We start from the raw sequence: 18,356 nt of genomic DNA, 5'->3' as shown, positions 1-18,356 counted from the left end.
ACACACACACACACACACACACACACACACACACACACACACACGCCTCAAAAGTATGGCTTACTTATAACTAGGAAGAACAAATACAGATTTCAACAGAGTAAATTTAACAAACACTGAAATGCATCGGACTTTCTGCGTAGCCCCAGGAAGCCGACCAGCACCAAAAGGCGTGTTATAGGAAAGTAGACGTCAGCTCAAAACAACCCCCCTCGTCCAAACAACTTTTCTAACAGTTAAAGCTGGTTTGAATACTGAAATAGCTGCTTCAGGAAGGACTGCCTGCCTGGAATAAAGGAGATGGAGGCACTGGAGGGAAAGTCGGATCCCTATACACTCGAAAGAACCTGTCAACATGGATTCCAAAATTAGCATTACTGTGATGAATTCCTTACACCCGACAAAACAGGCGGCAATGAGTTCTTTCTGAATTCAAGAAGTCTGGAGGTCAAGGTTAGGGCTCCTGCCTTTTCTCTCTCCAGCCTGATACAGCCCTTGGGAAGAGCTCGCAGTGATCTGCCGGCTAAAGACATTCGGACGGGCCTCCTGCGGGACCTCCATTAAGAGAGTGAACCGTTCTATCCTGGAATGCTCCTTTTTTTCGCAAGGAGGGACAGAGACTCGGGGCGCCGAGGACAGTGATGTTCTGAAAGGAGGCGCACTCTCGGGAGAGGAAATGGGGAGAGCGGTTCCGAGTGAGGTCCTACCCAGCGTGGAGCGTGGAAAGGGAAGGAGGGGCCGGGGTGCACACGGTGAGGGTCAGAGAACAGAGAGCGGAGCGGCGTCCAGGGCAGTGCCCGGGGACCGGGCGGGGTGTGTTCGCCGCGGAGGGAACCGAGCGGGTCACGGGCACGAGGGCCGAAGCGGCCGAGAGGCCGGGGCGCCGCACAGCACGCATGCGCGGGTCCGGAGCCCCCGGGGGCCCGCCCCGCGCGGCCGTCGCCGCCCGGGCCAACCGCCCCGGCCTCGCCCGGTACGGGACGGCGGGCGCCCCCCCGCCCTAACGAGGCGGCCCGCCTCACGCTCTTCTCCTCCCCACGGCCCCAAGCCCGGCGGCCAGGTCAGGCCCGCGGGGGCCGCGACGCCGGCGTCAACCGCCGCTGCGACGGCCTCTGGGAGCGCGTGAGGCTCCGGGGTCGCTGCGGCGATTGGCCGGCCGCGGCGCCCGCTCCCATAATGCAGCGCATGGCGCGTCATTGAAGAGAGACCATGATGGCGGCGGCGCTGGGGCCCCCAGAAGTGATCGCTCAGCTGGAGAACGCGGCCAAAGTTCTGATGGTGAGTACACCGCGACCCCCGTACCCCAGCATCTGCGGGCCTCTGGCTGGCCTTGCCGTGCCAGGCCTTCCCGCCCGCTGGGCCGGCGACCGGCCAGGGCCTCCCGGGAGCCCTGGAAGTGGAGGTGGCGGTGGCGTGGCGCAGGATTCTCCATCCGACTTTCCTCTTGCCTTCGTTCCCCCCGCCTCCCGGGGCTGTCCTCATCGCCCAGGTGTCTGGCACCCCAGCCGGGCGACGGAACACGCTGCCGTAGGAAAGAGGGTTTCCTGTGCCACGGTCTTCACCGTACGCCCTGCCCCGCAGACCGGGTCGAGAGCGAGGCGCGGGGAGCGAGGCCCGGGTCATGCCCGCAGGGCTTTGGTCGGGGGCAGTGTGCGCGCCGCTGGGGGGTTGGTGCCACAAAGGAAGGGATAGCCCAGCCCAGGTGCTCTTAGCAACGCTGGTTTCCTCCGAGCCTTCGGGTCCTCAAGCTCTTTCCCTGACCTGCCACCTCTGGGGTAACCGCAGCCGCCAGCACGTGGGAGGACGGGGAGGGAGGGAGGGGAATCTTTGGGACCAAGGTCATTGGGGCAAAACTTTATTCAGTACCAAGCTCCCTGTGGGTCGCACATTAAAGGAGAGCTGAATCTAAGGTGCTCGTTGACTTCGTTCTTACACTGTACAGTGAACAGTTTGATGAGTAGGTTATTTACCCAGGGCGTTCGAGGAGGCTGAGTAAAGGGATTTAAAGAAAATAATCCACGCAGGGAGTAGAAGTAAGGATAAACCATATTCAGTTACTCGTAAACTGCGTATGCATTTTTTGGCTCGGCTTTGTTTTTGTAAGTTTTGATCTCCGCGTTTGTAGATGTTTGTTGGAAGTTAGAGGCTCAGTAAATTGCTTGAATTGATCCAGCCTTTCCAAGAATCTAATACAGCCAGCTTCGTTATTTTTTTGAACATTTTTCCTTTTGGTTCAGTGCTTGGGTTATGTGTTCGAACATCGCATTTAAAAGTGTTTGAACTAATTCTAGCATAGTTTCTAGTTGGATTTATAAAGTTTTGTTTTCACACGCAACACCCGATAGCTCATGAAATTTAGCTAACGAAATTGAGAAGTCTAATGAAAGGAGGATATATTTGCTTCATTATGAGCAAAGCTAAGTGAATCTTTTAGTCACAGAACTGAGGAAAGTTTTCAGACTCTTGCAAGTTAAGTCCAGAAAAAAACTAGCTAGTATTCCCCCTTAATACAAGGTTCTTAAAATCCCTGACATGGTGTTTCCTGAAACATCTGAAAAAATTTCTAAGAGCCAGGGACTCTGTTTTTATTAGGCTCTGGAAGGAGTATGTGACCCCCAAAAGCATTGCTTTAGTTCTTACATTGATAAGATAAAATTAGTGTCTTTCATCACTGGCCTGAATATTAATTAGCATTTGTGTTTGCTAGTACCTTCCCTCTTCCTTGGCAAAGCTAGTTTTATCATCTGTAACAGTAGCTGAGAAGAATAGTAATAAGTTCTGTTTATTGAGTGCATACTACATGCCAGATACTGCGTTTGATGCTTTATATACTCTATTAATCCTGGCAACAGCTTTACAGGGTTGAGAGAAAGTTTAAGTGGCACAGGTTACATAATTACTAAGTTGATGATTTAGGTTCAGAACTCAGATCTGTCTGGCTCTAAAGTTGGGGCTGTTTCCACTCTATCTCACCACTTCTTATATATGTTGTGTAGATATCCGTTTACATACTTTTTAATGTTTCCAGAGTAAAGTACTGAAAAAAAAGTTATTAAAATTAGGAAATTTGTTTTTGGAAGCTTCCACTTACTATTCACAAATGTGTAAGTAACAATTATGGCGTTATTTCTCAACATGAAAACTGTATTCCAGTTTATTACTAGTAATAGTTCACTTTATTAAGTGCTTACTGTGTGTGAGGCACTATGCCAAGCGCTCTATGTACGTTAACTTTAATCATTACTATGAGGTGGTTATTATTACTTTCATTTTCCTTTTATAGATTAAGAGACTCGAACATGGAGATGCTAAGTAATTTACCCAAATTTGCGAGGAAAGTGGTAGAGTGGGAACTTCAACTCAAGTCTGTCTGTTACCAGTTTGTGGTTCTTAACCTAAAGGGAAGTGGGACTAGAAAGCTAATATATTAATTCATTTGGGAATAGTTAAGATTGTTAAATCCTCAACTGTTAAGCATGAAGATACCTTTTAAAAGGGCGAATGGTTTTAGCATTTATCCGTCTGAAGAAATATTGCTTATAGGAAATTGCTATATATTTTAGTTGTTACTATGTTTTGGGATTCCAAGTAATTCGTGATGTCTTTCACAATCACTTTGCTTAGTTTTTTCATTTGGTAGTCCATAGATTTCTTTTATGAAAATTGGCATCGAATTTTAGTATGCGGAAGAATCTCAAGACATCTTTATTTAGTACACAGGTCTTAGAGAGTCCACAATGGCTATCAGAAGGAAATTAAAACAAATTTTTTGATGCAAACATACGTTTTTGGTAATAGGGTTTATAGATTTTTATCAGCTTTTCTAAGGAAGTAGAGACCCTGAGCAATGAGCACCTAGTCTAAGCATTCTCCCTTCCATTCTACAGATGGGGAAACTGAGGTTCAAAGAGGTAGAAGTGACTTGCCAAAGGTAGGTCACAGAACAAATTAGTGATAAGAGTGATTCAGAACCTAGATCCCTCCTGTTTCAGAACTTAAACTTTTTTTTTACTCAACCATGTTGCTTCTTAAAGTCAACGTATTTATAATACCGTAAATGTTACATTTTATTGCTTGATGGGAAATTTTGAAATGTGTTTTTGGATGCTGCAGTTGCTTCTTTGTAAACATCTATATTCAGGCCTATTTAGGTTATTGGATAAGCTGCCAAATCGTGTCTTAGACCTTTAGAGTGAAAAATATATTCATCGATCTTATAGATCTCACCATAAAGAGTGATTTTCCTCTGTCTCAAACAGTGATAGGGAGCATTTTCTGTAGATTCTTGTAAATCCTGCTTAATCTTGTGATTCAAGCGAGGTTACTTGCTAGAAAATAAATGTGAAGGTGAACAAACTAGAGTGAGGATGGACTTTTGTAGGTTAGTAACTGTGCAGGTGAAGTTATTCTGAAAACATTGTGCAAATGGAAAGTTATGTAAGTAGGTGCTGAACATTTCTTCCCCAAAAAAGATTTCAGTTACCAGCTTTTTGTTTAAGATACCCAACCCTGAATTTTTGAGAGGATACTAAATGCATACTAGAGTAAGTAATGTGGATCATACTTCTGTGCTAATAACATTCTTATCAGTAAGAGTCTTATCTCTGACTGCATGAATTTAGCAGGTTACATCACAGACCTGAAAATGTGATGTTGTAGACACATTTTCTGTTATTTAAAATTATAACAGCAGTACTGGAACATATTATTTTAAAATATAGCAACCGCACACAAATACACAGAATAACGAGTCTCTCTCTTCTTCTTTTGCCCACTCTCAGTCTGCCTCCTTAAGCAATCCATATTAAATTTGAGTATACCTTTTTTCCTGTGCTTTTATAATACCCATTATATAGTTTTTCCTTTTTTATGTTAATGAGAATGCTATAAATATTCTTAATTTTAGAAATCTTGGCGATGCCTTCTGAATAGTAAAAAATTCAAGCTGCACAGAAGGGTGTATAGGGGAACGTAAAAGTTCCCTAAGCTCCTGTTCCATCTCTTCAGACAGTTGTTTCTTGGGTGCATATATTAGAAATCTCTGAGCATAGGGACACCTGGGTGGCTCAGTCGGTTGGGCGCCCGACTTCGGCTCAGGTCATGATCTCGCAGTTGGTGGTTCGGGTCCCGCATCGGGCTCTGGGCTGACAGCTCAGAGCCTGGAGCCTGCTTCGGATTCTGTGTCTCCCTCTCTCTCTGCTCCTACCCCGATCACGCTCTGTATCTCTCTCTCCAAAATAAATAAACATTAAAAAAAAAATTAAAAAATAATCTCTAGGCATATAAGAGCGTATGTCATGTTTATTTTTTATTTTTTTGTTTCTTTTTCAACATGTAAATATTTATTTGTGGGTAATCATAAATCAATGGGACCAGCACAAGACTAACACAGCCTCTATAATGCTGATAGCAATTTTACGTTTGTAGATGCATCCAGCACGCAGGATGTGTAGAACTGGTAGGCCCCAGGGTTAACAGAATCACATCTAAACCTTGTAGCTAGGACCAAGGGGTGACAGGGACCATGTTCTGAGGCTGCATAACTCTCCCCTCCCACCTCTCCCCAAAGAAGGACACATATCATTTTTTAAATGTATTTTTAAAAAACGGATTGGGGTGCCTGGGGGGTGCAGTTGGTTGAGCGTCCAACTCTTGTTTTCGGCTCAGGTCATGATCTCACGGTTCATGAGATTGAGCCCTGTGTTGGGTTCTGTGCTGACAGTGAATCCTGCTTGGGGTTCTCTCTCTCTTTCCCTCTCTCTCTCTCTCTCTCTCTCTCTCTCTCTCTCTGTGCCCCTCTATGCTCATGCGTGCATTAGTGCGCTCTCTCTCAAAATAAAAAAAGTATTTTTTTTTTACATCAGTGAAAATTGTACAATCCATATGTTCCTGTGCTTTTCTTTGTTCACTTCATTGTAAATGAATTTAAAAATCCTTTTTAATTGTAAATGAATTTTAAAGAAAGTTTGTTTCCATTTTGTGTGTGCACATGAACAGATATAAAATGTAGGGTGTGTTTTGATTTTAGAGACATCCTAATGGAAAATGTATTCTTTTAATATTAATATCACATTCATTTGAATAATAAACCCAAAGAGTGCTTTATTTGTTTATATTCTTGAATTTCCTTGGTTTTGTTTTCCTGGCTCACTTGAGCTCTTGGGGATTGCCCTTCGCGAGTCTGCATAGCACTGACATAAGAAAGTATGGAGTACATATGTTAACATACTTCATAGAAAAATAATTTACTGTATTTTTTTTAAACCAAAATGGATTTAATAAATATAAATGCAGCTTTCATTAGAGATTCATGACTGGTTTTCATGGTTTTTATTGTGGTGGAATCTAGTTACTATTTTGAAAGCATCTACAAAATTGTAGTGTGATACCAAAAATTCTTATCTGATTCTCACATCAATCCTGTGAAGGAAATAGAAGAGATATGAAGCTTAATAAAGAAAATCTGAGATTCAGAGATGGTAAGTGATTTGCCTGTGGTCACAGAGCTACTCTGGATCTGGAATTAAGTCTCTGGCCACTCACCCATTCTGGAGCATTTCTTCAGTATGTGTTTGCTAGGCACAATGCTCTGTGTGCTAAGGAGATAGGAGAAAGACCTGTGTAGAAAGGAGAGTATAGTCTAATGAGGGAGAAAGGCAAAACTATCAGCAGCTGATAAGTAACGTAATGAAAGGCTAAAGTAGTGCTCTGTGAGAGTACAGAGGAGGGACAGCTGTCTCAGATTGAGGTGGGGACCTTGGGAAGGGCTCTTGGAACAGGTAATCCTTAAGCTGAGTTGTCAATGGCCGACAGTTTGGAAGTTTCCAGTTGGATAGTGGTATCTCAGGTAAGGGGATACACCTGCATGAAGGTCTGAGAGAACCAAATGCCGAACTTCGGCAATATTTGAACATTTGTTTAACAGTTGGTATTTCCTGAGCCCATCCTATGTATAAGGTACAGCGCTTTTATTGTTTTCTGATCAGTGATGCACATGTCCTAAATTTAAGAATTTTGATTGTAGCATTTACTTGTTTTTATTGGAAAGATGCTTTATATTGAGTAAGCATTTTTATTTATTTCAGTTTTGTCTGCTGTGGCACTAGATATTAGAATACTGGCACTAGTATAATTCTTTTTTTATATTAAATATAATTTATTGTCAAATTGGTTTCCGTACAAAACCCAGTGCTCATCCCATCACCCACTAATATAATGCTTTTTTTAAAAAAAAACTCGTTAGTGGGGAATTTTTATTTAAAATTCAATTAAATGTGTATTTTGCACTTGGATTTGTGTTAAACTCCACTAATTGGAACATAGCCAGTGATCTGGAGAAATGTGAAAAGACCTTTGAAATCATAGATACCCCAAAGGCAGTTGATAAAATTTAACAGCATTTTATGTAAAACTTAATAAACTAGGAATTGGGGAAAATACAATAAAAATAGTGGTGATATTCTTTTTTTTAGAGGTTTTTTTTTTTTTTTTTTTATGTTTATTTTTTGACAGAGAGACAGAGTGCAAGCTGGGGAGGGGCAGAGAGAGAGGGACACACAGAATTCGAAGCAGTCTAACTGCTCATGAACCGTGAGATTATGACCTGAGCAGAAGTTGGATGCTTAACTGACTGAGCCACCCACGCGCCCCATGTATGCTAAACTTTTAAGAATGGCTGTCTAGAGAATGGGATTGAAAGTGGCAAGAGTCTTTTCTGTTTCCATATAGGTTGAATTTTTTACAATATAAAACATTGAATCACATATAATTAATGTCATTCTGATAAGATTGAATATTGATGTGTTTTAAAATCTGTGACTGCCTTCTTGACTGTTCATTTTTTATCTCAAAGAAAACTAAAAGCTGTATCATGGCTCAAGCTGAATAAAAATTAATTTATAAGTCAGCCCATCCTATTTCTGCAGATGTGTTTAATGGGTGCTAGTTAAGCATAATCTTGCTACCAAATAAAATTGGGCTTTGAAACACAAGTTCGGCCATATTTCGTTCTTTCTCATTGCCATGTAGTACTCCATTGTGTATATAAACCACAATTTCTTTATCCATTCATCAGTTGATGGACATTTAGGCTCTTTCCATAATTTGGCTATTGTTGAGAGTGCTGCTATAAACACTGGGGTACAAGTGCCCCAACATGGATGGAACCGGAGAGTGTGATGCTAAGTGAAATAAGCCATACAGAGAAATACAGATACCATATGGTTTCACTCTTATGTGGATCCTGAGAAACTTAACAGAAACCCATGGAGGAGGGGAAGGAAAAAAAAAAAAAAGAGGTTAGAGTGGGAGAGAGCCAAAGCATAAGAGACTCTTAAAAACTGAGAACAAACTGAGGGTTGATGGGGGGTGGGAGGGAGGGGAGGGTGGGTGATGGGTATTGAGGAGGGCACCTTTTGGGATGAGCACTGGGTGTTGTATGGAAACCAATTTGACCATAAATTTCATATATTGAAAAAAATAAAATAAAAAAAAAAGAAACACAAGTTCGGAAATAAAATCATTAAGAATTTCAGGACGGTGACAGCTGAGTGTCGCATTAAGCCAGGGGCCCTGTTGAGGGTTGGACCCTGTGAGACTGCACAGGTCACACATCCAGGAAGCTGGCCTTTGGCTATAGCATGCTGGGCTTCAGGCCATCACATTTGATACGCTCCTTCCAGGCCCTTACGTGTATGTCTTCTCTTGGCTTGGAACACCCTTCTCCTTTTTCTGCCTAGTTAACGTTTAATTCTTCAGATCTTAATGTAGTTGTTTATTTTATCAAAGTAGCCTGACCACTCTTAGGGTACATTATTTTTTCATAGCTTCATCCACTTTAGTGATATTTATTACACCTGCCATTTTATGCTATTTATTTGATTATACAGTTGACTACTGGATTGTGAGCTTCACGAGGACAGGAGTTCTGTTTGTTTTTGCTTATCATTGACCCATGGTTGTGTCTGAACCACATTGCCTGGCATATAGTGAGCATTTGGTAATAATTTATGGGCTGAAATAATATGAACAGACTGCTGTAGGGGAAGGCATATAACATAGTAGTAGGTTTCAGAGGCAGATTACCCAGGTTTGAATTGAGGTTTTATTAGTGCTTGCTCTTTGCAAGGCTCTGAGTAAGTTTTGTCTTTTCGGCTTCTTAGAAACCTTCTTCTGCTTTTTCTCTGCATCAGCCATATTAGCTCTCTTTCAGTCTTTGTCCTGTTCTTCATTCTGCCTCAGGACCTTTCATATATCTTTCCCTCTGCCTAGAATATTCTTCACTTTCATCTAAGCCTTCAGGTCTCTCCATGGTCACTTTGTCAGGAAGGCCTTCTTCAGCTTCCCTGAAAGGTGAGACTTATGTGTCCTACTCTTAGATAACTGTGTAGTTCTTTCATAACACCTAGCACATTTGAGATTTTACATTTATTTGTGTGATTAACAAATAAATGTTGGTCTCCTTTGCTAGACTCTAATATGTGTTAGCTTGTTTGCACATAGTATTTGCTCAGTAATACTTGTTGAAGGAAAAAAGTGTACAAATAAATGAGGAAGGGAGTACTTTGTGATGAGCCTAGGGAAGCAGGCAAGGGGCTGAGTTATCTTAAGGCCTTATTTGCCACAATAATTCAGCTTGAATGTCCCCAGTAGTGTGACTTGTCAGATCTGTGGTTCCATATGTGAAAATCTGACTGAGGGAAGCAATGTGAGGTAGGAAGACAAGTTAGGAGGCTGTTAAAATTGTGCAGCAAAGAGATGATGAGATTATAAGCAAAAAGCTGGGGGGGCGGTGGGGGCCATTAATATTCTAGACAAGTCTTTAACGCCACAGTGACTCTTATGGTAAAGGAGAGTGAATATATATTTCGGGGAAGCTGGGAGTATCCTGCAATAGCTTATAGAAGCCCCAAATTTCTCACCTTTTTCTTTAGAAGTTAACAGAAATTTCATTGTGATTCATAATGTCTCTGTTTTAATATAAAATCATTTGACCTCACTCTGGATAAAATTAATAATGTTAGAAAGCTGGTCTGTCTTTATTCTGTGGTTTGTGGCTGGGCTAGAGGACTAATTAGATAACAGTAGTAGTGTGATAGTAAGCTACTTGGATGAGATACTAGAGAAGTCACCCTGTTGGTTTATTAGACACATGAGAAATTGTTGCAATTTAGAAATTGAGTATAACACAGCAGCTCTGGAGCCAGACTGTTTGGATTCTTCTTGGCTCTAATCTCCAAGTAGCTGTGCGACATCTGGCAAGTCAGTTAACCTCTGTGGATCTGTTTCTTCGTCTCTACAATAGAAAAAGCGTAATATCTACCTGGTGCAGTTAATGTGAGAATTAAACGATTTCACTTACATTAAAAGGAAAGTGTTTAGGGTAGTGCCTGGCACATGTACTTTAATGTATCGGATAGCATTGCATCAAAGCACATGAGTCAAGGTAAGCTTGTGAGTCAGCACTCGGGAAATGGTTGTTCAGTTGATTAAGTTTCTTCTAGAGTGGTGCCGACAGAGCTTTCTGGGTTGAGGGAAACGTTTTGTATCTGCACTCTCCAGTACAGTAGCTGCTAGTGAGCACTTGAAATGGGACTAGTGGCATGGAGGAGCTAAAATTGTAATTCATGTCAATAGCCACATGCGGTGGATAGTGACCTCCATATTGGGCAGCACACGTCTAGCGCGTGGCCCTGTGTCTCTTTGCGTTCTTCTGATTGGTAAATACCGATTCCAGATTTCATGTAGTTCTCATAGGTTCTGTCATTACTTCTGGTTATGGCATTGCCACTGTTAAAATGCAGTAGGTGCTGATGCTAGATGTCAGATGCTGTATCTTTAATAGGTTTTACCTTGTAATTCTGACCCTTGCTCTAGAATCATCAAAACAGATACTTTTGCAAACGTTGGTGGCACATAACATTGATGAAGAGAAGGTGACCATGTTCCTTCGCATCATAATTAAAACTGTTTTAGGTTTGTAAACGCTAATTAGAATGATCAAGACAGTGAATTTTTCATCACCTTCGTACACACACCTGCCTTGTTACGCTTGCCCACTTAACAAACTCCATCAAGCAATTTTTTATGCAGACCTCGTTGAAGAGTAAGAATAAAAGAAAGTGTCACACATCCTCTGAGCAGAACAAGTTGATCCATGTTCTTATTACAGAGTATTGGGCAATGAGCTGATTCTTGTGTAATGACCGACTGGATGAGGATGCTCTCATTTCCTTCTTGTTCTTGGAAGTACATAGTGCATTCATTGATTCTTGTGTTCTCTAGAAAACTAGGACAAGGTTTCTCATCTTTGCCACTGGTGACATCTCGGGCTGGATAATTCTTGCTGTGGTCTGCCGTGTGCATCAGGTATTTTTAGCGGCATCCTGAACCCCGGTTCACTAGTTGCCAGCAGCACTTCCCCGTTGTGACGACAAAAGTGTCTCTAGACATTGCCAGACATCCCCTGGGGGACCAACAGTGCCTCAGTTGAGAACCAGTGATCTGGAACATTGTCATCTATAGACACAGGGTCCGAGATTTTTTTTTAAGTCTATATGTTTATTTTGAGAGTGCATACAAAGGGGCAGGGAGGGCAGAGAGAGAGAGAGGGAGGGAGAGAGAGAGAGAGAGAGAGAGAGAATCCCAAGCAGGCTCTGCACCGTCAGCACAGAGTGTGATGTGGGGCTTGGTCCTGTGAACCCTGAGATCATGACCTGAGCCGAGATCAAGTCCAGACGTTTAACCGACTGAGCCACCCAGGTGCTTCGGAGATTACGTTTATATGATCAATTTTATCATCATTAATAGCGTCTGTCCATTAGAATTTTCTGCAGTGATAGGATTTTCTATATCTGTGTTGTCTAACGTGATAACCATTAGTAACACTTGGCTATTAAACACTAGAAATGTGGCCAGTGCACCTGAGGAATTAAATTTTTAATTTAATTTAAACTAATTTAAACAACTAAATGTGGCCAGTGGCTCCTGTGTTGTGTACATCTAGAGTGCTGTTCTTTTGTCTTTGTGCATCATCTTCTGATTCACCTCATAATTGTGTCTTGTCAGTTTTCTTTTTCTCATTATGGGAGGAAAAGAAAGAATTCTGAAATCTCAGCACTATTCAACAAAACCCAGAATAAAATAAAGACTATTAAAATGGTGTTTCCAGGTTTCTTTTATACCTTTCTTGAAAGGTCATGCTTTACTCTGAGCAAGGTAGTAAAAAAAAAAAAAAAGAAAGAAAAAGAGGCTAATATAATAGTGTTGATTTATTTTGCTATTGCATTACTTTTCTAGGCGGTTTAATCATTTCTTACTTTTAAATTTTGTTCTTATTTTAGCCTTAACATAGTTGGGAATAATTGATGAGTTCTGATGACATAGTCCTTAGAATGGTGAAATGACAAAATATTTCAAGATATTTAAAAATATGATTGCTGGGGCGCCTGGGTGGCTCAGTCGGTTAAGCGTCCGACTTCGGCTCAGGTCATGATCTCGCATCTTGTGATTCAAGCCCCACGTTGGGCTCTGTGCTGACAGCTCAGAGCGTAAAGCCTGCTTCGGATTCTGTGTCCCCCTCCCTCTTTTCCCCTCCTCTGCTCTCTTTCTCTCTCTCAAAAATAAACAAACATTAAAAAAAAAGTAATAAAAATAAGATGGCTAAGATCCCATTATGAATCTTAGAAAAGGGTCTAGTAGGTTCATAAGTGACTTCAAATTAGAATGAGTTTTATTCTAATTTTTAAAAAGTAAATTTTCTATTTATTCTTTGAAATACCTCTAAGAGGGGCGCCTGGGTGGCTCCATCAGTTAAGCTTCCGACTCGTGATTTCAGCTAGGTCATGATCTCACAGTTTGTAAATTTGAGCCCTGCATGGAGCTCTGTGCTGACAGTGTGGAGCCCGCTTGGGATTCTGTCACTCCCTCTCCCTCTGCCTCTCTCCCACTCACACAGACTCTCTCTGTCTCTTTCGAAATAAATAAACTAAAAAAAAAATTTTTTTTTTAATACCGCTAAGAAGAAACAAAAATTACAAAATAGCAAGCATTACAAATAGTTCTTAAAAAACAAACAAACCAAAAACTTGCTTATTAGGGGCTCCTGAGTGGCTCCATAGGTTAAGCCTCCAGCTCTTTTTTTTTTTTTTTTTTAATTTTTTGTAAGTGGTTATTTATTTTTGAGAGAGAGAGACAGAGTGTAAGCGGGGGAGGGGAAGAGAGAGAGGGAGACACAGGAAGCAGGTTCTAGGCTCTGAGCTGTCAGCACAGGGCCTGACGTGGGGCTCGAACCCACAAACCGTTAGGTCCCGACCTGAGCTGAAGTCAGATGCTTAACACTTAACTGGCTGAGCCACCCAGGTACCCAACTCTTGAGGTCAGCTCAGATCAGGATGTCACTGTTTGTGAGATCCGGTCCTGCATCGGGCCCTGCACTGGCAGCACGGGGCCTGCTTGGGACTCTTTCTCTCCCTCTCTCTCCGCCCCTTTCCCACCCTCTCGCGGTCTTTCTCAAAAAAAAAAAAAAAATTTTTTTTTTAATAAAAAATAATTTAAAAAGAACGTTCTTTAAACAAAAAAATGAGTCCACAGGACCCTGATGGTATACCAACACTTGCGGATAGTTTAAGGGAATGCGTTTCTTGCCTCCACATTAGTGTGATGTTTGTTAGGGTTTTTTGTGAATTCTTTTTATCTGGTTACGGAAGTTTCCACTTATTCCTACTTTGTGAAAAGCTTAGCCATGGATCTTATTAAACATGTTTCTGCATTTTTTGTGATGACATAGCTTTCTCTTTTAATATGTTAATGTGGTAAAAGACGTCAGTTTTCCAATGTTAACCCAGATTTGTAGTCCTGGGATAAACTAACTTGGTCACAGTGTACATTATTATTTTTATTTTTTTAAAATTCCATTGTTGTATTTAGTATGTGAACTCTCAAGATTTTCCCATCTCTGTTCATGGGTAAGGTTTGCCTGTAAGTTTCACGTTGTTCTCATCTGATTTTGGTATCTGCATATTTATGATGATATGCTAACTAAAATGGGTCAAAGAGTGTTCTGTCTTTTGTATTCTCTGGACATTTGTGTTGTAGGATTGGAATGATTTATTCCCTGCTGTTTGGTAAAATCATCTGGATCAGGAACTTAAAGGAAAAACTATTTTAAACTGATTTGATTTATTTAATAGTTGCAGGACTGTTCAAGTTTTCTATTCTTTTTTTTTTTTTTAATGTTTACTTATTCTCAAGAGAGAGAGACAGAAAGAGACAGAGTGTGAGTGGGGGAGGGCCACAGAATCGGAAGCAGGCTCCAGGCTCTGAGCTGTCAGCACAGAGCCCAATGCGGGCTCAAACTCACGAACTGTGAGGTCATTGTCTGAGCCGAAGTCAGACGCTTAACTGACTGAGCCACCAGGTGCCCCTCAAGTTTTCTGTTCTCAAGTTCGTTTTGTTATATTTTTCTAGGAATTTGTCCATATCACATATGTTTTTATGTTTATCACTATACAGTTGTTTGTTATTTTTTCACTATCTCTTTATCGTTCAAGACCCAGGTAGTTACAAGCTTTTTTAATATTGCCTGTTTATAAATCGTGTTCTCCCTCCCTTGATTAATCTTGTTTTATTAATTTTATTAGGCATTCCACAGAAGCAACTTTTGTTTGCTTTATTTTTTATTTTTTATTTTTGCTTTTTTATCTTTATTGTACATATTGTATATATAATTTGTTTCATCATTTTCTACTCCCTAATATTTCCTTCATTCTGTTTTCTTTGGGTGGGTTCTGCTATGGTTTCTAAGTTCTTACATTGGAGGTTTAGCTTGTTGGTTTTAACCTTCTTAATTTCCAGTGCAAGCATTTAAAGCTACGCATTTTCCTCTTGCACTCAACTTGCATATCACAGATTTTTGCTACACCATATTTTGGGCCAAGGGTGGCTCAGTGGGTTAAGCATTTATTTACTCTTGATTTTGGCTCAGGCCATGATCTCACGGTTTCATGAGTTTGAGCCCTGCATCAGGCTCCGTGCTGACAGGACAGAGCCTGTTTGGGATTCTTTCTGTCCCTCTGTCTCTGCTCCTCCCCTGCTCACGCTGTCTCTGTCTTTCTCAAAAATAAATAAATAAACTTAAAAACAACGAAGTATTTTTGGGCTCATTTTTAATGTTTTCCATTATTGTTTCTTTCATCTTTGAATTTTTCTAGTTTTTGTTTTTAGTCGGGTTCTAACTTAATTGCTTTGTGAGAATGTGTTACGTATGTATCAGTTACTTAAACTTTGTTAGAATATGCCTTATGGCCTAGAATATTCTCAGTTTTTGTTCAGCACATATTTGAAAAGAATGTGTGATATCCAGTTAAACATGCAAGTTATGTATGTCCCTTAAATTAAGCTTGTTAAATCTTTTTGTCTCCATAAGCTGGCAGTTACCAAGAGAGACATTAGTGGATTTGTTGGTAGTCCTCTCATTTTTGCTTAATTGATATTTGAGACTGTGTATTATTTACATACTACTTCAGTGAACCCTTTAATGATTATTAGATGACCCACTTCTCTTTAGTAACATTTTATCTTAAATTCTTTTTTTTTTTTTTTAACATTCATTTATTTTTGAGAGAGAGAGAGAGACAGAGCAGGAGCAGGGGAGGGGCAGAGAGAGGGGGAGGCACAGAATCTGAAGCAGGCTTCAGGCTCTGAGCTGTCAGCACAGAGCCCTACATGGGGCTCGAACCCACGAACCATGGAGATCATGACCTGAGCTGAAGTCGAACCCTTAACCGACTGAGCTACCCAGGCACCCCTCTTAAATTCTGGGGTTTTTTTTTCCTGCTGTTATCATAGTTATATCAATTTCGTTAACTTCTTTTGATTAGAATTTGCTTGGTACGTCTTTTTCCAGCCTTGATTTTCAGCCTTTCTATGCCTTTGGTTTTTTTGTATGCATGAAGCTGGATTTTTTTTATCCAGCCTGACAATCTCAGTTTTTTATCTACAGTTTAGTTTATCTTATTTATTTGTGATTACTGATAAATTACATATTTTTGTTTTTGTGTGTGTGTGGTTCTTCCTTTGCCTTCTTTGAGAATTCGATAATCTTTTGTTCCTCCTTCCATAGTTTGGATGTCTAATGTGCATGTTCTTTATTTTCTATTTTTATTCTTTTATTGACCATGGCAGACGTTTTGGCATGTGTACTCCATTTAGTTTAAAGTTAATCTGTATATACTGTCTCAGAACAGTGCAAGAACTTAAAACCACCTCTCCTGACTTACATGCTATATATTTTCCAGAATCTTAATCATCTTTTTTTAATTAAGTTTATTTATTTTGAGAGAGAGAGAGAGAGTGAGAGAGAGAGAGAGAGAGACAGCGACAGCACGAGTGGGGGAAGGGCAGAGAGAGAGAGAGGGAGAAAGAGAATCCCAAGCAGCATCCACACTGCTAGCACAGAGCCCAGTGTGGGTCTGGAACTCAGGAACTGCACGGTCATGACCCAAGCTGAAATCAAGAGTCAGACACTTAACTGACTGAACCACCTGGGTGCCCCTTAATCACCTGTTTTAATTTCACAAATTAATCACTTAAACAATATCAGTATTTGCTTAGATTTATTCACATAGTTAATTTGTCTATAATCCTTTGCATTTAAGGCTTTCCATCCGGTATCATTTTCCTTCTTCAGAGTTTCCTAAAGGAAGTGTGTGTTTCGGTAGTAAAAGTTTTTATTTGGAGGAACATATCTTCAATTATATTTTAATCCTTGAAAGATGTTTCCTGGATCTACATTTCTAAGGTAATAGTTACTTTCCATCAGTACTCTGAAAATGTTATTTTGTTTTCTCTCTCATCTGGTTTCCCCTTAGGAAGTTGTACTTTTAGTCAGTTACTTCTTTGAAGGTAATCTTTTTTTCCTTTGGCTGCTTTTAAGATCTTTTGATTTTTGAATTCTTCAGTTAAACTGTGGTATCAGTAATATGATTTCTTTTTTATTCTGTTTGAATTCATTGGGTTTTTAGGGTTTCTCATCAATTTTGGAATTTTACAAACTTACAAATTTGGAATATTTCCTGGCATTTTTCTTTCTAATCTTTATTTTTCAAAGTTGTTGCCGGATGCTGTATCAGTCAAGATCTTGGCAGAGGAACACTCAAAGGGATAATTGAGGAGAGTTAGTGAAGGGACTGTTGACAAAGGTTGGGGAGGACACGGTGTAAGGGACCCACAGAGGATGGAGAAGTCATTGTTGGGGCCTGAACGGGCAGGGAGGGAGAGTGGAGAATCCGAGAGAGCTATAGCTGTAGGCGAGAGCAGCCTGACAGGCTTTTGGTGGAGAAAAGGAGCAGCTGGGGCTGGGGCAAGGAAGCCTGGAAGATACACTTTCTGTAGGTTAGTTTCCCGGGGCTTTCACCTTCACTTTGTTGTCCAAGACTCTTAGTATTTGTGCCTTTCTGCATTCTTCATAATTTTTTGTCTTTTCAGTTTTCTCCTCAGTGTGTTTAATCTGCCTTTTAATCTATCCATTGAGGTTTTGCCATTTTGGGGGGCATATTAATGTACAATAAAATTCACAGATCTTGGGTGTCCAGTTTGACAAGTTTGGACAGTTGTATGTATATCCCTGTAACCCTCTAAACAAGATTTATGTCTATAAATACTTATGTTTCTTTTGTTATGTTGATCCTAAGAGATCTGTTGTGTTATCTTGCTGCTTTTACTATTTTTAAGTATAGTAAAACCTTGGTTGGTGAGCATAATTCATTCTGGAAACATGCTTGTAATCCAGAGCACTTGTATATCAAAGCAAATTTCCCCGTAAGAAATAATGGAAACTCAGATGATTCGTTCCACAACCCCAAAATATTCATATAAAAGTGATTGCAATACTATAATACAATACAAAATAATAAAGACAGTACAAAATATAGGGGCGCCTGAGTGGCTCAGTCAGTTGAGCATCCAACTTTGGCTCAGGTCATGATCTCGCAGTCCATGAATTCAGGCCCCGCGTCAGGCTCTGTGCTGACAGCTCGGAGCCTGGAGCATGCTTTGAATTCTGGGTCTCCCTCTCTCTCTGCTCCTCCCCCACTCATTCTCTGTCTCTGTCTCTCTCTGTCAAAAATAAATAAACATTAAAAAGCATTAAAAAGAAAGTACAAAATATAAAGAAAAACAAAGTAGCCCTCACTTACCTTTGAAAACCTTCGTGGCTGGTGTGAGGGAGACAAGGGAGGAGGGTTATTGTGTAGGACGACTTTGACTATCACTACCGGAATCACCGCTATCTGTTGGCTCAATGGCATCTTTTTCTGCACGGGGCCGTTGTATACACTCGCATGGATGTTGACTACAGC

General features: G+C 40.8%; 1 protein-coding gene across 5 annotated transcripts in view; it reads left to right on the top strand.

Annotated features, from left to right (window-relative positions):
- The first annotated feature begins 1,112 nt into the window (after positions 1-1,112).
- Positions 1,113-18,356, top strand: part of XPO4 (exportin 4) — a 114,109-nt gene continuing 96,865 nt past the window's right edge. For 4 of the 5 annotated variants that reach the window (XM_042978246.1, XM_042978538.1, XM_042978168.1 and 1 more), the window contains exon 1: positions 1,113-1,278. In XM_042978246.1, the coding sequence (XP_042834180.1) occupies positions 1,210-1,278 (69 nt within the window). In that variant the 5' untranslated portion in view covers positions 1,113-1,209. Of the gene's footprint in view, positions 1,279-3,907; positions 3,932-18,356 lie in introns of those variants that run through there. The other variant, XM_042978623.1, reaches the window with a different exon arrangement.

The sequence above is a fragment of the Panthera tigris genome, chromosome A1, assembly GCF_018350195.1.
Source record: "Panthera tigris isolate Pti1 chromosome A1, P.tigris_Pti1_mat1.1, whole genome shotgun sequence".
In the NCBI taxonomy this organism is placed as follows: Eukaryota; Metazoa; Chordata; class Mammalia; order Carnivora; family Felidae; genus Panthera; species Panthera tigris.
This window is presented reverse-complemented; position numbering and strand designations above follow the sequence as displayed.